We start from the raw sequence: 25,671 nt of genomic DNA on the forward strand, positions 1-25,671 counted from the left end.
TGTGTGTGTGTGTGTGCGTGCGTGTGTGTGTGTACGTGCAGGTCAGGCTCAGGGAGACAAAATGAAAGCAGAATTTAAGAGGGAGTTCAGTTTTTGTTGCATTCTGTTCACATACTTTTTGTTGAATACTGTCCCATGTGGGCCACCATAGGTAACCCATTGGAACCTGTGAATTAATATTTTTTTTGTTTTGTCTTTTCACCGCAATGTTAGTAAAAAAAAAAAGAAAAAAAAGTGTTTTTATCACAAAGCAACTGAGTATGCAGCCAGAAGCAGTTAAAAATATTCTCACCTCACCACCAGAAGAATAAGAAAATGCTGACCTTCCACGAACCACAGCAAAACAAAAATAATAAGGATAATAAACAAAGCAGCATCATTAAAAAACTTAGCAGTGTACTTTAATAAGATGTGCTACAAGTTTGTAGCAGAGCTAAAGACAAGTGTGTTTCACTAAAGTCATTGTTAAAGAACAGGACCAAACTTCACATAAAAATCTGATCAACAGGGCAAAGAAATGCCTGTTTGTGTTTGTGCTTGTATGAAACGTATGTGTCTATTTCCAACTGGATGGATGTGTTTGTGCCAACAAGTGTGTTACAGTAAATTGCGTGTCTGTCTTTGCGCGACCGCTTTGCTCAGTGGAATGAAGTCATAAACAGGATTGTGCTTTGAAATGCTTTGCTGCACTTGAAGATATCTTAAAAAAATGTCTCTGCATTTGTCTCCATGCCAACATGTTTATTCTGTGTGTAAAGAATCCTGAGCTACAACCGCTTGCGATGCATACCAGTGAGGGCGTTCGATGGACTTAAGTCTCTCCGTTTGCTGTGAGTATCTGTGCCGACACGCGCACAGTTGTGGATAACTCCGAAACATAGTTGAGTCAGACTGATGCTAAAGTACAGACCCAGACTTTTAACATCCAGCCTCTTGCACTTTATTCTTTCTTAGATCTCTCCATGGTAACGACATATCAGTGATACCAGAAGGAGCCTTCAAAGACTTGTCATCGCTGTCCCACCTGTGAGCAACATAAACAAACACACACACACACACACACACACACACACACACACACACACACACACACACACACAAACACAAATCACTGTTCAAGTCTTTCTCTCTGATTGAGGTGTCTGCCTTTTCACCTCATACAATTGCAAAATAAGGCAAACACATTATCATGACAAAGGAGCCATTTCTCATCGTCTGAGGGGAAAATTGACTGCCAAACGTAGCCGAGCAACAAGCCCATTTCTACAGCCAGCCTCTGTCTCCTGCTCGTCCTTGATAAACTTTGATTTAGAGCAGTTGAGGGTTTAAACCTGCACTCTAAATGTGCTTGACATTTTTCTGTAGCACTGCCAGTAGATTCTTCTTCTCAGCAATACTTTACTGTATTATTCTCTGTAACTATGACAACAATTTTTTTATAGTTACTCTCTGTGGTCGAATCTGATGAATTGATTTAGACACTTAGAAACTCAAGATGTTTTGAATCATTGACTCAATTGTCAGGCAGTCAAGATATGATACAAACAAATGTAGAGAACTGAGGTGACAAGGGACTGACTAACTGACAAGAGAACTATTACTTTAAAGTCAAAGATGGGCTCTCTCTCTTTAATTCACTAATGTCTCTTGAGCAGGTTATCTCATGACTAAAGCAGTCTGTTGAGAGAGAGAGAGAGAGAGAGAGAGAGAGAGAGAGAGAGAGAGAGAGAGAGAGAGAGATCACAGAGGGTAAACAGGGTGCACACAGGTGAAAAGGATGAAAATGTGAGTTAGTGTGGTGACTGGTTGTGGTGATACCTACCCACTTGCTGGGGAGGAATGCCAGTGGGGCAATCAGTAGGATCAGCACCATGGATAGCGCTTGTGACAGATTGTTGCTTTTTCCAATTAGATCTCACTGCAGACCACAGAAATAAAGCCAAATATTATCTCTACTCCATACAGAACTGCAAGCCTGTGAAGGGCTGCAACTTTGTCTTGGCCCACTAGTAGGAAAATACATTTTTTGTCATGTACATGAAACATACAGCACTGTTTTTGATGAAGAAGAAGCAACACCATTTCTAGTAAGTGTTGAACATCTGAGAAACACTAGCACCAACACAGCCCCTGGCATGAGATAGACACCCCCAAACATCTCCACCTCAGTGTCAGGTGTTTATAGTAGTGATAGAACAAGTTACAACATTTCATTTGACAGTGATACCCAGTACAGTCTGTGAGTGTTTGAACAGTGACACATTATGTATTGTTTTGGTTCTGTACTCCAGTACATTGGATCTAAAATAAAACAATGACTCAGAGGTTAAAGTGTTGACTTTCCCTGTGTATCATGTTCATATGACTGAGTATTTCTCCCTTTTCTCTCTTGCCGGCTGATAGGGCTCTGGGTGCCAACCCACTGTATTGTGACTGCCACATGCAGTGGCTGTCAGACTGGGTGAAGAGCGGCTACAAGGAGCCTGGCATTGCCCGCTGTGCCGGGCCCGGTGACATGACCGACAAACTACTGCTCACTACGCCTTCCAAGAAGTTCACCTGCACAGGTAAACACACACTGTCACTCACACACAGTACTGAAACTTCTACAGAAACACATGCACATGCTAGCAGATCTATATAATGTATATAGAGACACACTTGCATGTAGAATGTAAATATACTGTAAAATCACTTTATCAGTTGTCCAAAATCAAAAGCATGCACATAGAACATCCTCTGCAGACAAGCAGACAATTACTATGTTGTGCAACGTATACAAACGTATACACACTTCATGAGGACTCCTAGAGGAGACCACAAGTTGCCATTTACAAATTGTCACTGTCCAGCAACAACCATGTATGCTAGTGAACATTTCATCAAAATAGAAAAAACGCTGTTTCAACAGTTGGGGCTCAATTTTTATATACTTCATTGAGTTTTAAAGGGTTTTGTTAGCATAAGAAATGGGATAAAAGTTTATCTGAAAACCTAAAAACCATCACATATGAAGATACATGGTTTTCACTGGACAGCAACAAAATGTTTTTTTAAATTTATATAAACTCCACAATTTTGCTTGTGAGCATGATTTTGGCTGTAATTCGTCATATTGCAAAATGCTACTGACTGTTAACCCTAACCCTTAACCCTACTGAATCAAGTTAACTATGAACACATGACTGAAACCTATTTTTAACCTAATCTAACTGACGCACTGTAGAAGTCCCGGGGCCTTGTGGTTTTCTGGTGCCAGGTAAAGTAGCCAATCACATCTCAGTACTTCCTCCTCGGTCTCACCTTCCTCAGCCCCTCCAGACAGTCCCAGCCCAGTTTTCCTGGTTCATCCTTTGATCCCTGACCAGAATGAATCGCTCTTCTTCCCTTTCAGCCCCCATGTTCTGACCAGTATTGTTTGTCCCGACTGTTAAAAATTGATGTTCCGTCATGAAAGTTGGGGATTTTTTTGTATGTCTTCTGTACATGTCATGGCCCTGCAAAGAAAATCTTCCATCTTTTTTACATATTCTTACAAACCAGTTTTATATTTGTGCACATGAATTATGTTTCAGTCTCCTCTAAACTCTTCACTAGTTTCTACAGTAAGTCCTTACTTTATACTTACTTTTTCAGTTATACAGAATTTTTACTCACAAAGATGAGATTTCATAATTACTTTATTTTTAGATTCACATGAAATGTCCAAAATACATGGCAGTCATTGGGACAAACCACCATCCTTATGTGCCACACTGATGATGCAAGTTTTATGCAGGTCCCTAACAATGTACAGCTGTCTGAGTGTATGTATTCTGACTTGTCTTACTTCCTGTAGCCTACAACGTCATATAAAGCTAATCATCTCTCTGCTGTGTATGTTTTTTGTGTGCGGGTTGGTGTGTTTCCATCAGGCCCAGTGGATATGAGTATCCAGGCCAAGTGTGAGCCCTGCCTGTCCAACCCCTGCAAGAACGACGGCACATGCTCCAATGACCCTGTGCACTACTACCGCTGCACCTGCCCCTATGGATTTAAGGTACACATACACACACACACACACACACACAGACCTGACTCCTACAGTCTGTAAACCAACAGATGAATACTTTTGCAAAGGTTTGATATGCTTTTGATTGAAAGAGTGATCAAATGCTTACATCAAAGACAATGCATGCAAATACGCAATTACATGTGTATGTGTGTGTTTGTGCATGTAGGGCCAAAACTGTGAGGAGCCCATCCACGCCTGTATCAGCAACCCCTGCCAAAATGGAGGAACATGTCACCTGAAAGAAGGGGAGGGGAGCAACTTTTGGTGAGAGTCTTACAGTAGTTAGACAGTCAGTTAGTTTGGCTATTATCCCATAAGTTAAAGTTAACACAAGAAACTTTTAACTGGTTATGAAACAGTCTCGTGATGCCTCTGATGCCTCTATATTACCTACATAAGCAAACAAGACCATCAGCGAGAAGATTGGCTATTTCTATATAGTTTTTCTAAATGCCTGCCACCAGGTTGGATTCCCTGCAAAATCAGACAAAACGATTTACGGCACGCAGACCAGAAGAGCCTATGTTTACATTACATGTAGCATTATAGCATGAGGGAGTACAAAGATGAGGGGAGGGCATTTCTCTTCATTTGATAACGTTAAAAGTAAAGTGAGACTTGTTGTCGGATTCCTGAGTCATTTTAAAAAAGACACGAACAAGAAAAAGAGAGAGAGAGAGAGACAGAGAGAGAGGGAGCAGCAGTGGTCGAGCAAGCTAGAGAGTGAATGAAGACAGCGAGCGGTAGTGTAGTGAGAACAAGAATCTGAGAAATAAAATGTTATTTTCTGATTGTTTCACAGCAGTTACCTTCTAAAGCACAAATAAACATGTCCACACCTCCGCACCCTGCAGGAACGTGCTGCATCACCGGATTTGGTGTGAATGCAGCCTTACATGTAGCCTAGGTGTATGAACGGTACTAAAACCAACCTTGGTCCACCATCATCATACTACAATTATTAATCTTACATAGATACAAATAGATACATTACCTCATCGCTTTGCATCCTGCAAACAGCTGTGTTTAAAAAAGAAAAATAGTATTTAAAATAAGTTGTGTCTTTCTTTCACTTGCTTCCAAAACAAATGCACATGCTAGCCAAGATCTTTACGACACGAGGCAGTGGTGCTCATGTGAAATGCGGTCTTCATTCTGGGAAAATACTACCCTGTTTGTCCACAGGGGTCACTAAAATCAACACAAAATGAAAGTTCCTTGTAGTAACTTTAAAGAGGCTTTCCAGCAATTTTTCCACATGATTATAGTTAACTTGTCATGATGAATACTACTCAACCTGTAAAAAAAAAAAAAAAAAAAAAAAAAAAAAACTTGTATAATGACTATGTGGCTCTTTCCAAAGTATGAAAAATAACCCTGATGATGTCAGTAGGTTTATCTCAGATTGGGCAAGAGACTTCAGTTTTTAACCTGAGGCCTGGGTTACAAACTTGGGCGTGGAGTTTGAAAGACTAAAGTCTAATGAAAGATGTCATTGCATTATATTATGGGAACTGTTTTTGGAGGTAGACCCATACTAGTGACTCAGTATATCAGTTTTGACCTCTCTTAACCTTTCTTTCACCTTTTTTAAATCCCTTTTGTGATTCACCCAACTTACAGCATTGGACATGTAATGCTAAATTGCTGGACTGCCCCTTTAACATTTGAATTTTAATTGCCAGTGGCTCTCTAAACTTTTCTCTGCCACAGCGTGTTTTTGATACTAAAACTAAGGGGCTCTGAAGTCAGAAATGTTCCAATTCTACACATAATGGCTTTAAACAAATATAAAATTCTGTGGAGGTGAAGACAAAAGTCTAAACACACAAAATATCTGTTTTGTCCACAGATTGCAAAAATGTGTGTGTGCACAACTTTACTGTAGGCTAAAAAGGTTAAAATAGAGTTCTACGGAAGTAGCTCTACAAGATGGTAAAGGAAAAAACTATTTAGTTATATCATCATTTCTGTGGTTGCAGCATCCTCAGGTCTTGGCAATGAATTTTGTGAATAAATTTAAATAGTAAATAAAAACACCCAGGTCATATTAAAACTGAAGTATTCCTTTATGTTTACCTTAAAATAAACATAAGCACATACCTACAGGGTCTGTTCAAACACACAGAGATGTGGTGAATTATGCAAAACAGCGAATATCAAACCTCAACTATCAATAAACCAGTGAAGCAGTGATTATTGAGAACTGCAGCAGACATAGCAGCATGTGATCTGTGGACCCTCGGCAGATAATTCCATCAATGATACTTCACCGCTAATGACAGGTGGGAATGACTTTACAGGAGGTAAATGGCTCAGGAGACCGGCTCTGTCCTCCGTCTGTCTCTGAGCCGGACAGCCCCGCTGTGAGAATCGCCTTCTCTTCATTAGGCTGTTTAGTATTAACAGGAGGGGAGCTAACGCCTGTCTGCATGCTCCAAGCTCATTTCAACCACCCACACAGACAATTACACCAGCCCAAGATCACAGCTCCTCCTGTTCCTCTCCTTCTGTCTCTTCCCTTGCCCTCTGTCTTTCTCTTCTGTTACTTTTTCACTTCAGTCTCTGTCTCTGTGTGTCTGTATTTTCATCTCTGTATGCGTTTTTTTTCCTCCTCTGGCGGAGGGGGTGGAATATTCATCGTGAAGAGCTGTCATTGACTATATAATGAAATATTAATCCAACAGAGTGTGTGCCGCATAAGAGCTCTTTATTAGACCCATAATATACCACTCTGAATGTGGTGTCTGTGTGTGTGTGTGTGTGTGTGCGTATGTGTGTACACAGTAATAAACCTGAGTAGTAGTTACAGAGTTGAGGCACGCTCACGTTAACAGAATAATGACTCTACTGGGAATATGTAGATGGAGCTGACTCTGCTGTTAGGAGCTACATGTGTGTGTGTGTGTGTGTGTGTGTGTGTGTGTGTGTGTGTGTGTGTGTGTGTCTTTATCATCTAGAGCTCCCAAAGATTTCTGTTTGCAAAGTTCTACATGTGTTTATCTTTTGATACCTGCTTAAATGCACCTGTGTGATCTCAGGTGTGTGTGTCCAGAGGGCTTCGAAGGCGACGCGTGCGAGATCAACATCGACGACTGTGAAGATAACGACTGTGAGAACAACTCCACCTGTGTCGATGGAATCAACAACTACACATGCATGTGCTCACCAGAATACACAGGTAACACATGATTAACATTGTGTCCACTGAAACGTACACAAACAGACAAGGAAGGCCTTTTTTTTTAACAGTAATAAACTGTTAAATCATGATTTTTTCTAACTAACACTGGTCTGCTGCTACTTGTTTGTCTGCTTTTGCAATGTGCTAATCATCTCTGACTGCTAACCTTTGTGGCCGTGTTCTCTCTCTGTCTTTCTATGTCTTCGCTGTCCTGTGTGTTTTTTTTTTCCTGTCTCGCTCTGCTTTCTATCATCTGTCGTCTTGTTTTTTTTTTTGTGGTTGCAGCTGCTACCAATGAGGTGGAGAGAGGTTAGTCTGTTCTTGTCTCTGTCCCTCTCTCCTTCCTTCCTTCCTTCCATCCTTCTCCTTCCTTCCCTCATTTCCCTGTGATTTATCCACTCTCCCCAGAAATATGATATTCAGCACCACATACTGTATGCAGTCATGCTCCATGTTAGCAGTGCATGTCCTTGATGTTCAGACCGCTGAGTTCGTAATTCATCCTCTCGGATGTCTGTGGTTGTTCTGCTTGCTGCTTTATGCATACATGTTATTACCACCCTAAAGTCGAAGTCGACTGTGTCTCAATATTTCAGGTGAAGATTTTGACATTAAAGGATAAGATTGTACTCAGCCCCAAGTGCTATGGAAGATTTAAAATGCTTTAATGAAAACAAATCAAACAAAGAAATAAAGTGAAATACAATACACATTATTTGCATGTGGCATGGAAATTATTGCCCTTTCACATATGTTTTTCATTTAATCTTGGCACAGTAAATGCATACATAAAAAAGCTAATTCAAATAACAATACATATTGTATTTCACCTTATTTCTTTATTTGATTAGTTTTTATTTACACATTTTAAATCTTCCATAAAGTTCATTGATTTCTGCTGAAGATGTTAATCTTTAAAAAACAGGTCATGAATATATAGTTTCATTTTTGAAAAGGGTAAAGTCATTTCCTTAATCAGCTGGGCATTGCAGTTTTCAGAAACTCAAACAGGAGTAAATTGTGTATTTTTTGGACACTGTGCGCTAGTGAGTATTTATGACAGCAGGATGGTGTATGTTGGATTGAGTGAAATAAACTACAGTGCTCATGTTCGTTGCATTGAAAGAACATGTCACTCACTGCATTGGTGTTTTTGGACAACAATAGATGAATAAATATTAGTAATAATTATCAACGAGACAACGTGTGCAGTCATCCGTAGCTGCTGCCTGATACCTAATAATGTAGCTTACAGTGTGTCACTTTAAAACTGTTATAAAGGTTATATGACTGCATTTCAGTGACTGACTTTTTACAGGCACCTGACATCTTTTTATACAACTGATTGAATATACATGTAAAATAAGCAAAGAAATTCTAACATCTCAACCTTTCCACCCACTCCTGATACCGTTTAGCAAATCAATAGTTTAACTTGAAAACTAAATGTGACGAACAAGCAGTTGCAGTATTACCGTTACAATTTACATCAAGGTTTTAACTACATCTGCAGTTGTTTTAATGGTTGCTGTTTCCTCTTCATTAAAGCAATTTACAGATGCAATCGACATTTTTCTAAAACTAAAAGACTGTGAAAAGGAGACACTCGCTGTTAATAGAGTAGAGCATGTGGCGGTTTTCATCTAATAAATAAATGAGGTAGCACACACAGTTACTAATGTGGACAGAATTACCGGTGCTCATATTGATTTGTATGTCAAGTCAAGCTTCACAAAATTGAATCCAACAACTTTTCACTAATTTTGGAGGTGTTACCTCGGCCATCTTTTCTGTTGTTTGATTTTTGGTTGTCATACTGGATACTTTACATGTATCCAGTGTTACTCAAACCCTACAGCTAAACACTACAGCACAAACATGCATACACATCTCCCATCGTTTCACACACATTCTCATTGATCCCCAAGTGATCATATAATTATCCCCACAGTGGACACAGTGCTGGCAGAAGTATTGGTTTATTCCCTGATGCCTCATCAGTAATCAATTTAGAGTTCTGAGATTCAGGAAGCTCGGGATACACCCGGGAATATCATCAGGAATATGACATTCCCAGAGATGAGATCATTTATCAGACCACTGTTGGTCTTGGTCACAAGAGAGTCATCCATCATCAGAATGCACACCCATACAACACAGACACACAAACACACACATTTGTGCCACATGCAGTACAGACACAGTAATATACATCATACAGTATACACACAAAGATGCTCAGTCATGCTAAAATGCACAAGTAGAGACAAACTCTGAGTTAAGAGTTCAAAATATAGAGATGTTTTTTATACTTTCACCTAAGTATGCAAAGTATTAAAATGGTATTGAGGTTTGTTTATGTGTGTGTGTGTGTGTGTGTGTGTGTGTGTGTGTGCGCGCATGCGCACGTGTGTGTGTGGGCATGTGTGTGTGTGTGTGCGTGTGTGTGTGTGTGTGTGTGTATGTGTGTGTATGTGTGTGTGCGTGTGTGTGTTCCTAGGGGAGCTATGTGAAGAGAAGCTGGATTTCTGTGCCCCAGAGCTGAACCCATGTCAGCACGACTCAAAGTGCATTCTGACCCCTCAGGGATACAAGTGAGTGGACTACACACACACGCACATGCACACGCACACACACACACACACATGCAGAATTGGTGGAGTTAGCAATGTTGTCTCGTTTCTTTCCCGCTGGATTTGAGTACTAACATTTCTCACACTGAAATAAATGATTTGCTGATTTTTCCCTGCAGAGATAAGCTCCTTGTATATGTGTGTGTGCGTGTGTGTGTGTGTGTGTGTGTGTGTGTTAGGAGGGGAGGTGTTGGGAGTGTGATTTTGGCTCCCTCATAAGGTTTCCTGTCCAGATTTTATCTGAACCTTGTTTTTGTTTTACTCCTTTGCAGTGTGTACTGTGGTCAGTATAGTGTTCCTTGGTGTGTGTGTGTGTGTGTGTGCATAAGGCATTTTAAGCCTTTAAAAGCACCTTTTATTGAGTGGATCCCACTTTCTCTCAAAACTGTGTATGTGTGTGTGTGGACTGTCATAGGCTACTTTTGGGGACAAATTTCAGACTTAGGACCAGTTAATTGGGGACAAAAGCAAAATTTTGGGGGTCAGTGATTAATGTTAGGGCTAGGGTAAGGGTAGTGTAAGATAAGGTTAGGGTTAGGCAAATAGTGGTGATGGTTAGGGTTAGGGTAAGTCTCCAGGAAATGAATGTAAGTCTATGTAATGTCCCCAAAAGTGACTATGGTCTGATGTGTGTGTGTGTGTGTGTGTGTGTGTGTGTGTGTGTGTGTGTGTGTGTGTGTGTGTGTGTGTGTGTGTGTGTGTGCGCGTGTGTGTGTGTTTGTGTGTGGCGGGGTCAACAGGGAATTGACATGTTTTCCTTTTAGTGTTAAAATGTCCTCAACACAAGCAATTACAACAAATCCACCCACAGGCAACACAGTTTGTTTAACCAAGGAGCAGCTGTGTCGTTGCAAAGAGCAGATTGCAGATGGAGGTTCAGTATCAACAAGTTCTTCTGTCTCTATCTGTGTGTGTTCATGCATTTGCATGTGTGTGCATTGTAGGTGTGAGTGCACTCCAGGCTACGTCGGTGAGCACTGTGAGCTGGACTATAATGACTGTGAAGAAAACAAGTGTCAGAATGGAGGTCAGTGCATTGATGCCGTCAACGGATACACCTGCGTCTGTCCAGAGGGATACAGGTGAGGTACACTTCCCAGCAGGAACTCACACATACTGTTATTATTCTGTTGACCTGAGCTGTTTTAACAGCATTAAACCAAACGTTAACAACAAACAAATCTGTGCAGTGCATCTTAATTTTGTTGCATTACTGACTTTGGCCTCAGCTTATTTAAACATTTCTAACAGATTCAAATTGTTTTTGTTAAATGACTCTTTCCAAACTGAGGTGTCAGCATTTGCTGGACCATCCTCATGTGGTGTAGGAGGGGCTCCCCCCTGTGTTTATTGTTAGTTATTGCAACAGTAACAGCCCTATCTATCTATATATCTATCTATCTATCTATCTATCTATCTATCTATCTTGGGGAAAGGAAAGGGACTAGTTTAAAAACTGCCCTCCATGTTGGTGTATTCAGATTTGATTTCTCAACAACAAGCTTGTGAATTCCTTTTGGCAGCCCACTCTCAAATCTCAGATGACAAATAGTCCTCGAGAGCACCAATAAAAAGAATTTTTAAAGTTGTTCACTGCTGCAGCACCACACTTTGACAATAAAAACAAAAGTAAATACAACATGTTCACTCTGTTAGACTATCAGTTTCAAGCAAGTTTCAAGTCTCTATAAATTAATTGAATCCACATCATCACACTTGAAAAGGCATATGAAAAGGCCTATTACTGTTTGGGCCCTATGTGAACACATAATTTTCTCACAAAACTTGAACAGTTTTGGTTTTTTGACGTGAGACATTCCAGTCTGTTCTGTTTGGTGTTTTTACTGGTTTCACTCACTAGCAGAAAAAACACAATGTGACGTATTTCCATGCACCAATCAGGATTGAGCAATATTTGGAATCAAAATCTGATGACAGGTGTGTTGTCAAATAAATGTGATCTAACCACACTGACACAGCAATGACAGAACAGATAAACTTTTTCAGTTTTTCGGTCTTAAATGATCTTAATGAATAATACCTAAGGATTTTTTTGTCTGAAAAAAACTTTAATTGTTGCTTTTTTAGTCTGCTGAGTCTTATAGAGAAATATTAAAAGCAGCTTTAAGGTTGTTAACTCTGATTAGAAATACTAGGTTTATTAGCTGTCCCTCATACAGCATCAAACCTATAATCTGAAAGAACACCATTTCAAGTGTGCTATATTTAATGTGCATGTGTGTGTGTTGCAGTGGGTTATTCTGCGAGTTCTCTCCACCCATGGTCCTCCCTCGCACCAGCCCCTGTGACAACCATGAGTGCCTCAATGGGGCGCAGTGTGTTGTTATGGAAACAGACCCCCGCTGCCAGTGTCTCCAAGGCTATGAGGGCGAGCGCTGTGAGACACTAGTCAGCGTCAACTTTGTCAACCGCGAGTCCTACCTGCAGCTTCCCTCCGATCTCATCTCACCGCAGACTAACATCACCTTACAGGTGCGCTCAGTTTAACTCATGTAAAATGGTGGAAAGTAAATACTATAAGTACATTTACTCAAGCATTACCCTTTCATGCCACTTTATACTTCTGCTTCATCTCATATGGAAATATTGTACTTTTCCCTCCACAACATTTATTTGACAGTTCGGGTTACTAGTTACTTTTTGAGATTAATATTAATACATATAATAAACTCAAATAAAATACATTTTCATACTGTATATTAAATTATATAGTATATTGTGACCCCTTACAAAAAAGCAGTTAGCAGTTCCACCAAAGAGTGATTTCCCCTCTAAACATCTCAAATGGTTTCACTTAAATATTTTTTAAGCATCAGTTTAAATTAAATTATCCAATATTTCACTACTATTTATAACAACATAATGTAACAGAACACTTTTTTTTTTCTTTTCTACCACAATCATCTCACAACCCACCAGCTTAATCTTGTGACATTTTGGATGGGCCCAACCCCTAGGTAGAAAACAACTGGACTAAACTACCTAACTTTACAGTGTATTAAAATAGCTCCTTTTTGATTAGCTACAACAGTAAAATGTTGCTTGTGCACTGATGCATCAGTATAAACAATCTAACAACATAATGCATAAGCCAAGTACTTTAAGTTTTTGTACATTTTGCTGATAACGTGTTTATTTAAAACCTCTATAATCAATATTTTTTGCAATAACTATGTGTGTAATATGAGAGGCATCACTCATATATGAACCAACAGAAAATTATCACCTGACTCCCCTCAGCTTTACAGAGCTTTTTAGTGAGTTCAAACTCATTGTTTAGCTGTCCGACTGCAATTTTACTGTTTTGGTTCACTCTTACCGCTTTCATAGTGTCATTTTCAGCCGCAGCAGGCAGCTGTTTGTAGAGAAAAAGCTCTAAATCTTCCACCACTGGCAATAAGTTCCCTTACAAGTACATCCTGTTGTGTTTTCAGATTGCCACAGATGAGGACAGTGGTGTGCTGTTGTATAAAGGGGACAATGATCACATTGCCATGGAGCTGTACAGGGGACGCCTGCGGGTCAGCTACGACACCGGGTCCTACCCTCCTTCTGCTATATACAGGTACACATTCAAGCAGCAGCGCCAGCAGAAATGTCCAACAGTACACTCACATGATGGATGATACAAATATTTAGACAAATTCTCTCTTTCTCAGTGTGGAGACAGTGAATGATGGCAGTTTCCATGCTGTTGAGTTGGTAGCATCAGACCAGACTCTGTCTCTGTCCATCGATGGCGGACCGCCTAAATCCATCAACTCCATCGGCAAACAGTCCACACTTAACATAGATTCCCCGCTTTACCTGGGAGGTGAGGACCCAAGCACAGTGTGTCTATGTGTGTGTGTGTGTGTGTGAGAGAGAGAGTGGGAGAACAATGGCAATGACACATGGCAGATACTTCATTCCTCTGCAGCTCAAAGAGGATTATCTTGATTTGATTTTAAGCTCATTGCTGCATAGATTTATGTTTTAACCTGGATTTTTTTTTTCTATAAGGCTTTGAAGTATAAATGTACGCTATTTGTACTCTATTTGCTATGTGAAGACACTGGAATATTTTCTAATTAATACATTATTTTTTGAATGATGAGCTCATTCATTTTGTTGGTATTATGTAACAAATATATTGTGATGATTACAGCACGGCATTAGGGAGATTGTTAATTGTCATCGGCCTTAATGGGTTGTTTCACTCTTTAGATATTTACTGGTTTTGTATAATGATCCTCTCAAAAGTTCCTCTGATGAACAAAGATAAGAAAAAGGTTGTTTTCTATTGGAGCTCACCTTGATGTGCATTTTGATCCTCATTTGAAATTTGAAGCCCACAAGAAATATCACCAGAAGTAGCTTTAATCATTGCCAAAGTACAGCCATTTCTCTGGAAAAGGAACTGAGAGACTAATGCATGCTTTTATCACTGGCTGGCTTGATTACTTCAAGACTCTCTTTAGTGGAGAACCCAAGAAAAAGATAAACTGCAGATTATTCAAAACACTGCAGCACATATGCTGACCGAGAGCAGAAAGAGAGCACACAGAGCACACATTTCTAATTTGTTGTTATTTTGTTTTACAAAACGTTTCACCTTTCACTGATTGGTTTTAAAAGCTGTGAGTAGAATAAGACCTATCAATAGTCTTACTGTAACTTGTGGAAACGCCTGCCAGAGAGCAGGTGCATCACAACAGTTAACATTATCGAACTAAATCCTAAAACAGTTTTATCTTAGCATTTAGATCGTATGACTAGTATGACTAGTTTTATTGTACCTCTGCATTAACAATGCTCTGATCTCTCTAATCACTTTCAGGTATGCCAGAACGTGCCTCAGCCTCTGGAGGTCTGTCAGCTCTGCAGCACGGCTCAGGTGGACGTAACGGCACCAGCTTCCATGGCTGCCTCCGTAACCTGTATATCAATGGGAAGCTCCAGGACCTGGGAGCTGGGCCGGGACCCAGGGCTCCAAACTCTGGGACTGCACAGAGCACCTCTAGGCAGTGGCTGGGCCACGGGGTGGAGCCAGGCTGCCAGCCCTGCCAGAGAGGCGCCTGCGTCCAGGGTGACTGCCACCCAACAGGGCACCGTGGCTTCACCTGCACCTGCCACCCGGGCTGGACGGGAACACTGTGTGACCAGCAAGTCAACAACCCCTGTGATGGCAACAAGTGAGTGTTTGATACAAGTAGTTTGTGTGCCTCTATGTGAATGTGTATGTGATGGGATTACTATGTATCTGTCCACGTCTTTATCTTTCCTGTCGCTCCCTCCTTCATCCTCAGGTGTATTCATGGCACCTGCCTTCCAATCAACTCCTACTCTTACTCCTGTCGCTGTCAGCCTGGTTTTGCCGGCGTGCTCTGCGATGAGCAGGACCAAGACGCAGCTAACCCCTGCAGTCTGTCTCGCTGCAAACACGGCAAATGTAGAGTGTCAGGCCTGGGCAAGGCATACTGCGAGTGTAACAGTGGATATACAGGGGAGGCGTGCGACAGAGGTGAGAAAAACATAACAGTGTGTTCGGGGGTCATGCACATGTATGTTGGGTGTGTCTGTGTGTGTTAAATATTATCTGTGTGTACAGTAAACTGACTTCTCACAATCCTCCAAAAATAATGCCAAGTACTTTTCAAGCTTTTTAATCGAAACATGTTTCTCTTAACAGAATCTCTTCTAAGCTTCTGCTTTGCTATCTGTTACTTAGAAAGACTCATGAAGACTCTCTGCAGTGTGTGTGCATCTAACAGTGTTATGTGTTTCTGCATTAACGCTTCTAACCCGATGCTTTTTCAACTCAGCATCTCCTGAGCTTCCTCTTAATCCCACGCGAGGGGTTACTCAGGTGAGACTGCCTGGTCAGATCTTACTGTCGCCCTCTTTTTCTGATTTTTCTCTCTGTTCCTCTCTAATGCAACCCATAATTCCTGTTTCACATCATGCAACATGTATTTTTCATCTTTCACATTATGTGCTGCAAAAATGGCAGTTCAAGAAAGTTGTCATGTATTATTTTAGGATGCTTAAGTCTTCTTTTTTTTCTTATCCAAGAAAATCTTCTCAAGCTTTATTTGTATTACAGGATTAAACTTGTTATTGTTGACATGAAATAAGAAACAATGGCGATGGAATGTCTAAAGTTTCAATGCTTATATAAACTGTTCTTTAATAGTTTTGTGTTGTGTTGTGTTGTGTTATGTTGTGGCCTGATTTTTATTGTAGTTTTAAGAAGTCACTTCTGCTTGGCCCCTTGGCATGTTTTTTTATTATAGTGAATTTCTCTGCATTACACAAAATTTCTTTGTTTGTATAAGGGTATTTTTGCAGTGTGTCATCCCTCATGACGTCTCTTTGCCTCCTCTTACTGTCATCTTCTTGTTCTCTCTACACCCCACTGATCTGTTCAGTTACTCATCTCATTACTTGTTTCATTCTCACCATTCAGATCACTTTTGTCGTCATTTCCTTGTTGCTTCAAAACAACAGTAAAAGCATGGATAAGCTGTAACCCTTGTGTTTCCTCATCATCCCCGCAGAGGTGGCCTGCCGAGGGGAACGGGTCCGAGATGTCTACCAAAGACAGCAAGGCTACGCGGCGTGCCAAACCCAGGAGAAGGTCTCCCGTCTAGAGTGTCGAGGCAGCTGCCCGGGGGGAGCAGAGGGACAGGGCACCTGCTGCACCCCCCTCCGCAGCAAACGCAGGAAATACACCTTCCAGTGCACTGACGGCTCCTCCTTTGTCCAGGAAGTGGAGAAAGTGGTCAAGTGCGGCTGTACAAAGTGTTCCTCATAAAAAAATTAGAAAGAAAAAAAAAAGAAAACAAAAAAGAGACCGCACCCTCGGCAGATTTTCTCCTCTCCAGATATGTTTTGTGTTCCTGCCCGCCTTACTTGATCCCTGTATACCCTTGTCCAAGGTCCCAGTCCTCCTGAGAAAACCCTCCACCCTCCACGTCCTCCCCCCACCAACCCTGTTTTTTTTTTAAAAACCCTGAAAAAAGTCAAAAAAACAAGAGAAACAACTAAAAAAGAGTTTCTTTCCTTGTCAGTGCTGGACTGATGATTGATGCTTCCTCGGTGGGGATGTTGAATTGTATTGTAAAGTACAAAAACAGACTTATTTTTTATTATGAAGTGGAGAAAAAGACAAAAAAAAAACAACAAACAAACACAAGAGTTGACTTTTTCCTTACATCTACTTCTTTTTGTTGGTCATGATGACTCCAATGGTGTGCCACTGTCTCTTCCCTGGAGGACTGACCGGTCACTGACGGCCGACCGCTTCCTGTAAACTTCCTGCTTCCTGTCTGTGAGTTGTGTGATTTATAGGAGTAACCTTAACTGGTAGTACCACAGACTCACCACTAGGAGGAGCTGCATTATGGCATGGGAGAGTGCAGGCAGTAATAACCCCCCCCCCCCCCTTCCCCCCCTACAACACAAGAAACCACCACTGTAGTCTGCAGTCTCTCTTAACAGACCTCCTGAACCCTCTGAGACTGTGCGCACGATCCTACACACAGCTGTGATCAAACTTGTGGTATTTTATACAGCTACTGAACAACACACACACACATACACACACACACACATACAAATGCTCTCACCTGTAGAAGAGTTATATGTTACCTGCCAGGTTAAATACACTACTCTCTGTTTATCCACCCCCAGTCATGGATGACAAGTATTTATTGTATCATAAATACCTGTACTTATTCAGTAGATCCCCCATGTATCAATCTGATTCTTTTAATATATATTAATTTATATTTGTCCTTATTTTTGTATTAAAAAGACATAATCTGTCAAGATAGCTGAACTAACAAAATGGTGTCCTTTATTTTGGTTGAAGAGAAGTTGTTTTTTTGATCACTGAAACTATTGTGCTTGCCAGAGACCTTAGTTACATTTTAATCTGCAAATGTGACGTGAAGACATTGTATATTTTTGTCGCGTTTCCTGAGAGTTTGTACTGTGCCATTACCAGAAGGTCTTTATATTAGAGTATAAATGTATAGATAATTTCCCTACATATGTCTTTCACACACAGATCTTGTGAGTAGCATTGACCCTAGAGGATCCTTAGAACTGTTTTTACCTTTTTAACAAATTTATGCTTAAAGAATACTGTGACTTTTTCTAAATGAAACTACTTTGTTAGCCCCCTGGTCTCCGATGTTAACATGTTGCTGCTAAGTTTTTGTACCGTAGACTTGGATCCTGATCTGTATGTTATATAGAACTTCCTGCTCCTACTGTACAGGGGCGCCTTGTGTAACAGATAAATATGTCCCCCACCTCTACACACGTGCATTGTGCTTTATATTTCCCCCCTTCTCCATCCCCAGACTAATGTCAGTTTCCTGACTGATGTTTGTTTATTAAACACAATATTTACCTCACACTTCTCACCTTTGCCTTTTTTGTCACACAAAAAGGTTCAAGTGGGAAATATTCCCCACAACATGAGCAATGATTATTCAACTTTTGAGGGACAGTAATGGAGACAGTTATCTTCCATTATTCTTCAAACATGTTTTAAGACATATACAAATAATAATTAGGGTCTTTTATGGTTTTTCCCCCCAAAAAAGTTCAGTTAACTAGTTAATAGTTCTTAAAGTCACATCTAATGCCTCTCCCAGAATGAACATACATGTAATAGATATTGAACTGGAGAAGGAAGTTTCACTTCAACAATGGGATTCTCAGTGGAGTGTTAAACCCAAGATCCAGTGAACATGTTCCAAAAATGAAATGTTTGTATTTTTATTGACTAGAAAATTTGAGATGTGCTACCGTTTCATATTTTTGGAACATGCAATATATATTGTGTGTACAGAATAGACCTAGAAAGCAGAATTACAGAAATACAGAATAGAGAAACAGGATTTATGGATAAACTGATAACATCTATGAAGAATCTGATCAGCAGGACAAGACTAACTCCAGGTACTGCCAAAATCAGATAGGACCTGAGCCACATAACCTCCATCATCATGGATACCTGGAAAGAGGACAGGCTCCACACACACACAGGAGAAACTCATCGTAAAAAAGCCACAAAGTCTGCAGAGGGACGAGGTCAGGGTGGATGGATGGCAATGACAATCATTCCCTAACCTTAAACAAGTGGCCAAACTAAACCAACCTTAACTGAGTTTATTCAACAAAAGTGACTTGTAATGTTGTCCTCTTCATAGAGTCAACATATCAGAAGAAAACTTGTACGTGATGTTCTGGAGTCCAGTATTGTATTTTAATTGTATTGTTTAATTTGGACAACTTGTTGAAGTGTTGGACCATCAGACCATCAGACCAACATAACCATTGGCTCTCAAAATCTTCCAACAAGCAAAATTTTATATTTTATTTGAATATGAAGTTCGACAATGCTACAATAGACACACACTTTCATATCCATGTTAAAAATGTAATTGTCAGATGAATATGATGTAGTTTTGCCATCAGCGGTAGAACAGTAAAACAGCCGCCTCAGTCATCTCTTTGGAAGCGCTCCAGCCTCCTCCCAGTCCCAGTCTGTCCCAGTCAAATGATGGGAAGTCCCCACACTGATTAGGGGGGTGTTCAGCGAAGTATCCACCTCCTCCTATACAGTACTGGTGACAGAAACAAAGAGCATGAATGCACTGTATAGCATTGCACATACATTATATAATGCAGAAGAGCAATGATGGATTCAGACCTACATGTTCAGTGTTGCATCCAGTCGGCTTAACTCCGGAGCAGATAGCCATGGCTGCACGTTCATTGTTTATTGCTCTGAATGTGATGAAACCAGCTTCAAACTCACCTTTCATAAAAAACAAAACAAAAAAAACAGAAAATAAACAAAAATAGCTTATATTTCAACTTTTGGGGAGAGCTAAGCTAGCTGTCCCCCCCCTGTTTCAAGTCTTTATGCTAAGCTAAGCTAATTGCTTCCTGTGCACAGCCACATACTCTGATACTGGTGGTATCAATCTTCTCATATCACTCTCAGCAAGAAAGGAAACATGTTTTCCAAAACTATTCTTTTGAGAAATACTATTAATGTAATGAATTGCTGGAAAATGTAATTATATATTAATGGTTCCAAGGTATTACGAATGTTGTGTTACTTTAAGGCCCCTTGATTTCAACTTCATCATTATTCAAACTTAGAAAGTTTGACTATGTTGTGTGTCTCAAGAGTTCACTTCTGCTGCCTTTGAAAACCATCCACTGAAATCTAACAAAAATGTCAGCTGTCAGCAGAGAGTTGATTTGAAATGCAATTTGTGTTCCCTAATTCTAAAGGATGTTTTCCTCCATAAATACAACAATGATTGATACACAATAATGATGGTGAAACAGCTTCCTCTTTATAGATACACTTCTTACTTCTTGGATTGGGTCCATATAAGTTTCTGGTGGACTCTGTGTCTCCATGGTCATACACAATGGGAACAGCTGGTCCTCTGTCACTGCACGAGCCAACGTTGTATCTCACTGGATATTGCTAAAGGAAAAGCATATTATAAAGAGTTAGAAGTTCCTGTAGTCTGACTACTTTACAAGCACTTCCTTACTGATTAAGTTACCTTGAAGAGCTGCAAGAGGTTCCCCCCGTACAGACGGAGGAAGTGGTTGTCAGTGTGGTAGCGGAGGAAGGCTGCCAGCTTCCAGTGCTCCAGTGGGAAGTTGTTGGGAACATGCCACACAGACATGTCTTCTGCTACTATATCATAGTAACCTGGATTCTGTAAAAATGTACACTATTATCACAGCTCTAATCATGCTTTGGATCACATTTCAATTGTTAAATGATGAAATGACAGACAGTGCTCATTATTCCATCTTGAGACTTGCTATACCTCTGACAGTGGATGGACACTAACTGGGCACAGTAGAAAACGCTGTTATCTGCCAACTAGTGACTAATGAGTCACAAAAACTGAGTCCACATGTGTCTCTTGGGGAATGTAGATTATCTGGTTTGCAGGTGGAGTTAGTAAGCACCAAGGGCAGCATACAGCAAACCAAAACTTTAAAGTAATCTACAAGCGTGTTCCCACACCCGAATGCAAATGAGGAACACATTTCGTCAAAAAATGTGTGGGAGATGAAAAAAAGGATAAGGTTACTGTATCTGATCATTTGATATAAAATATTATAAAATATAAGAGATACAATGTGGTGTCGGAAAAAGTCACATTCTGACAAAAGATTGAATGTCAAAAACATCAACTCAGGTTATTTTTTATAAATGACATTATGCCTCTCCTCAAGATTTCCCAGCATGCAACAGTAAGAACAATCAATGTTTCTCAGTGTAGTGAACGACAGGTTCACAATTTTTGAAGCCCGTCTTAAAACAATAGTCAGGTGTTCATTTACATTGAAACTGTTTTTGCTTGCTGTGATCTTTCCTCCTCCATACTTACACTCATACAAGTAAGGGTTCCAAAAGGGTTCTTCTTGAAGGGCTGAGATTCTACCCAGAACCATTTGCTTTTGAAAAACCCTTTTTGGAAGAAAGAGTTCTTCAAGGATTGCTGAAAGCATGGGTATTAGAAGATCCTCACCCTAAAACATTCAAATGTTTACCCATATTTCACATAGTATTTTTAAATGTACATGTATCTGGATCAATTCAGTTTACTTTTGTTCTGCCATAATCTTTCTTTACCATCTTTTCATGCCATACAATAGTTAATTGCGTACCTGTATTGAACAGACACTATGTTAATTGGTTAGTCCCTCTAATGTGAGATACACCGTGTATAGGTGTTGTAGGCTGTGGAGAGACCATAGAGACGAGGGTTGAGTTGTGAGGCATTTGTCTTTTGAAGACTTTTTTTATTTTTTTTATTTTTATTTTTTTAATAATTTCTAATTCATGATGAACAACACTTAACTGGTGCTTTTATAAGGAGTGAGAATGTAAGAATACAGTGCATATATATAATGTAGCTACATGATGTGCTCTCTGGTGGGAAGATCGTGTCTTAAACCCGCATTCTTCAAAATAGCACTGCTGTACTCTTACCCACTGAGCCACCATGTCAGTTTTGTTTTGACCACCGTGATTACAACCTCTGGCAATTGCCCTAATTAAATTGCCCTTTATTTTCTCCTAGGAGAGAGAGCAGTTGACCCTCCTTATCTATTTTTCCTTTATTATGGATGGTGGGAGGGCTGGGGGGGATGGAGGGCTACAGAGTGGAGGGGTGTTGGAGCTGAGAATTGAACCCCAGTCTCCCAGGGGAAAGGCTGGGGTTTAGTATGTGGGGCCTGGGAGCTGGCTGCCCTGCCAGGGTTAGTATGTGGGAGCTGAGAGCTGGTTTCCCTATGTCTTCCCTATGGATTGCACCACATGGTCTGCCCTTCTCTACAAAACAGGTGTGACATATCAATAGTGATTACTGTTCACACATTTTATGATCACCTGAATCAAGGTAAGCTAAATCTGATATCTTATTTCAGCAAGCTTGATTCCAACTAAGGACTTTTATGGTGACAGGTGGACTATTTTAGATATATTAATGTGAAAACTTTGTGGGGTTCCCTCACTTTCACCTTGTGTGCCAGTTAAGGTTTTTAGTAAAGGAGTTGGAGGACAGGCTTATTCAATCTGTTCTGCTATTACGATTATTATGTGCCCATACTCTGATTGCTCTCATTGGACCATGCATTACTCTGTTGTTTGTAGATGGCCTATTGCTTCATCTGGTGTAGTAAGTATACCTTGGATTGATGCTACTAACTGTCTTTTTTTCTCTTCCCTCTCTGCTATGTCACTATTGCTGGAGATTACATGAATTCACCTGCTGAGGACAGCCTGATGTGCCTGGCTTGTTTGTGTCCTCTTTGTCATGTTGCTGATTCCACTGGTCTTATGCTCACTTTTGACCTGTCCCCGCCGGGACCTACACAGCCTCTCCTGTTTTGTTGGTTTATCCTCAGAGAGTCTCCCCTCCTTATGCATCATTTTTCCAAGATTTTTAAATACATTTTTTTCTCGTTCAAAATTGTTTGAATGTTTTCTCAATGTCAAAATTGTAAAAATTGGTAATTGTAACATAGACTGTTAAAATGTTGGATGACAACAATATACAATATATGGGATTCAGTAACTTTTTGCCTGATCTGTAGAATACAATGTGGTTCTTGATCGAACCCTCAGAAGACAAGAGGGTTCTGGGTGAAACCCTTGAAATATAATAGGGTTCTTGGTGGAACTCTCTAGGTGAGTTTGAAATGAAACCCTTAGAGAGTGAAAAGGTTCTGGAAAGAACCCCTAGTGAGGGTTCTGGGTGAAACCATTACACCATAGATGAGTTCTCTGTGGAACTTCTCATAGGGTTTTCTGGGTGGAACCTTTCACATATGGTTCTAGGTATAACTCTTTCTGTTGGGTTCTAGGTAGAACCTTCTAAAAGGGCTCCAGGTGGAACCTTTTTAAAAGGTTCCAGCTGGAACCAAAAAGGGTTTTCCTATGGGGACAAGCCAAAGAACCCTATATGATTCTACTCAGCACCTGGTAAGATACCAACTTGATTTGTTTAAATCAGACTGCTGAAACCTCTAATTGTCATCTAATGAGCTTTTAAAATATTTTTGTACAGAATAAGGACTTTCAGGTCTAAGTTAACCTATTTTCTGAAATACTGAGAAGATACTGTTTGTGCATGAAAAGGATTCTCTTTACATGGCATTCAATACAGTAATATTTGTCAGTGTCCTATAAAAGCGAATATTGTTGTATGCGGCATGTCTGTGTCGGTACCTTAAAATCATCTGAAGTGGCACCCTCTGCTGTTCCAAAGGTGTTTCTGTTGGACCAGTTCCCATCTCCATCTGGCAAATTAGCATTGTTTCCCTGCTGGCTGGACCAGCGGTCACCCACTGTGCATTTTCCATGAATGTTGTTCTCATGGACACTCGCCACCAGCGTCCAGCCGCCACCCGCAGTGGTCATGTCACAGAAAGTCTGATAGACCATGCCGTTAGCAGTGGTCAGGTAGTACAACCCATCTGAAAATATTGTAGTAAATGTTGTTGAAAAAAATACCCACTTTTGTTTTAATTTATTATTCATCTGCTGGTGAGTTGTATGACTAAATATTTGTTCAGAACATGTGTTTGAGGGGACTGCAACACGTTTAATTTATTAAACTGTAATTAGATGTTTAATTTTCCTTTGCATTAGAAGTCTATCTCTCATCTCTCTATATAGAGCAAGGAATCTCTGTCTGTCTCTCTGTCTGTCTGTCTGTCTGTATGAATGTCCTCAGCATATCTCAATCCTGATCTACTTCATACCTGGCAGTAGGATTTCTAGGGAATCCAGGAAGTGCAGTGTTGATGTGTGAAGTTGTTTGGATGAGCAGTTCTCAAGAAATATATAGAAATATCTCATAAACAACGTTGATTTGCTTCTTCTTTTGCCTGTGCAGTCAACGAGCAGAAATGCAGACAGCTCCACTCTGCCATTGCAACCCACATCATGGTTGGAGGTGGGATCACATCCATAGTGTCAATGACTTGAAAACGTTTAAGAGATTTAAGCTGTACTATTGAAATGTGTAACATTACTGTGGAAGAAACTTGGCATGTAAGTTCAAGACTTAGTGCTGGATCTCTCAGGCATGTTCAGAAATATATAAAGATACCTCATAAACAACATAGCTTCTGTTTCTTCTTCTGCCCGTGGATTCAACAAGTGGAAATGCGGACAGCGCCAATCTGCCATTGCAACCCACATTGTGGTCAGAGATGGGATTATTTCTGTAGTGATAACTACCATAGAGAATGAACTGAAAAAATTTAGAGAGTTAAGCTCTATTCCCCTTCCTCGTGTGCGGGAACTTTGTTAGCCTGCATGTGTGGCATTTAGGAATCATTGGTAAATTGTAGCATCTACCGATAGTCAGACGCATGAGAGGCGTTTAGGGGATGGGCCCTGTTCTCTCTAGTTTACCTAATTTCAAAGTACTGCATGGAGAAACATCTCCTGCAGGTAAAGCCTGCTTACCTTCTCGTTCATTATATGTGTCCCTGATCTCTTTACAGCTCCTCGCAACATAACTGGATCTGTTCCTCAGTTTCTCCAAATGTTCAAAGTTTGTCCTGGATAGGTCCTGGGTTGTCTTGACATCTGTGATGGTGTCTGTCTGCGTGAGCTCCTCATTTACTGAAAATAGCGTTAGATAGCAGTGATGTACTGTTGGAATGAACAGTGCATGAGCGTATGCAGGAAATATCATGAGTGTACATGTTCTATTTTACCTGGTGCTGCAAAGGATACATGCTCCACTGACACCAAAACCACCAACAGCAAAATAATATGATATAACATGTCTGTGAAAAAAATATAGCAAATATATTTAAACATTAAAGAACCATATTTGTACCCATTACTACAGACTGAGTATGTTATTCAATTGCAGGAAATCCTCCTCCAGCATCAAACTTCCTTTGTCTTTTCAGCTAGCTCCTCAATTCAGTTGGAAAACCAACTGAAGATTTTGTAGATATGTAATGACAACAATGAAGACACATTTTCTGGTTCACGTCTGTAATAAGTGTGATGAAAACAAAGGGCCAAATGCACAGTTTTTGCAGTGTAAAAACAGTTAAAAATTCCACTGGATTTCAGTCTTTTTCCAAATTTGACAATTAATATGTCTACACAAAACACTGTCAGCATGTAGCTGCATCCAAGACATTAGACATTATTTTCTGTATCAATAATCACACACCCGTAAAAATCCTAATATTCAAACCCTGTC

At 40.2% G+C, this 25,671-nt stretch overlaps 2 protein-coding genes across 10 annotated transcripts in view; one reads left to right on the forward strand and one right to left on the reverse strand.

Annotated features, from left to right (window-relative positions):
• The window catches only part of slit2 (slit homolog 2 (Drosophila)), a 95,344-nt gene extending 77,047 nt beyond the window's left edge, over positions 1 to 18,297 (forward strand). For 4 of the 9 annotated variants that reach the window (XM_042388003.1, XM_042388022.1, XM_042388013.1 and 1 more), the window contains 14 exons: positions 759 to 830; positions 955 to 1,026; positions 2,404 to 2,567; positions 3,915 to 4,039; positions 4,221 to 4,318; positions 7,096 to 7,235; positions 9,739 to 9,832; positions 10,816 to 10,953; positions 12,124 to 12,364; positions 13,327 to 13,457; positions 13,552 to 13,706; positions 14,712 to 15,066; positions 15,181 to 15,395; positions 15,697 to 16,402. In XM_042388003.1, the coding sequence (XP_042243937.1) occupies positions 759 to 830; positions 955 to 1,026; positions 2,404 to 2,567; positions 3,915 to 4,039; positions 4,221 to 4,318; positions 7,096 to 7,235; positions 9,739 to 9,832; positions 10,816 to 10,953; positions 12,124 to 12,364; positions 13,327 to 13,457; positions 13,552 to 13,706; positions 14,712 to 15,066; positions 15,181 to 15,395; positions 15,697 to 15,983 (2,287 nt within the window). In that variant the 3' untranslated portion in view covers positions 15,984 to 16,402. Of the gene's footprint in view, positions 1 to 758; positions 831 to 954; positions 1,027 to 2,403; positions 2,568 to 3,914; positions 4,040 to 4,220; positions 4,319 to 7,095; positions 7,236 to 9,738; positions 9,833 to 10,815; positions 10,954 to 12,123; positions 12,365 to 13,326; positions 13,458 to 13,551; positions 13,707 to 14,711; positions 15,067 to 15,180; positions 15,396 to 15,696; positions 16,404 to 16,431 lie in introns of those variants that run through there. The other 5 variants (XM_042388030.1, XM_042388057.1, XM_042388047.1 and 2 more) reach the window with 2 other exon arrangements.
• A 1,043-nt stretch (positions 18,298 to 19,340) lies between these two features.
• LOC121885823 (intelectin-like) lies at positions 19,341 to 25,220 on the reverse strand (the record flags this gene model as incomplete). The annotated part of the gene is made up of 7 exons (XM_042395598.1): positions 19,341 to 19,515; positions 19,606 to 19,709; positions 20,279 to 20,396; positions 20,479 to 20,637; positions 23,667 to 23,914; positions 24,915 to 25,073; positions 25,169 to 25,220. Coding segments are annotated over 7 exons (993 nt in total), but the record flags the coding sequence as incomplete, so codon positions are not given.
• Positions 25,221 to 25,671: the final 451 nt, after the last annotated feature.

The sequence above is a fragment of the Thunnus maccoyii genome, chromosome 2 (assembly GCF_910596095.1).
Source record: "Thunnus maccoyii chromosome 2, fThuMac1.1, whole genome shotgun sequence".
Taxonomy (NCBI): domain Eukaryota; kingdom Metazoa; phylum Chordata; class Actinopteri; order Scombriformes; family Scombridae; genus Thunnus; species Thunnus maccoyii.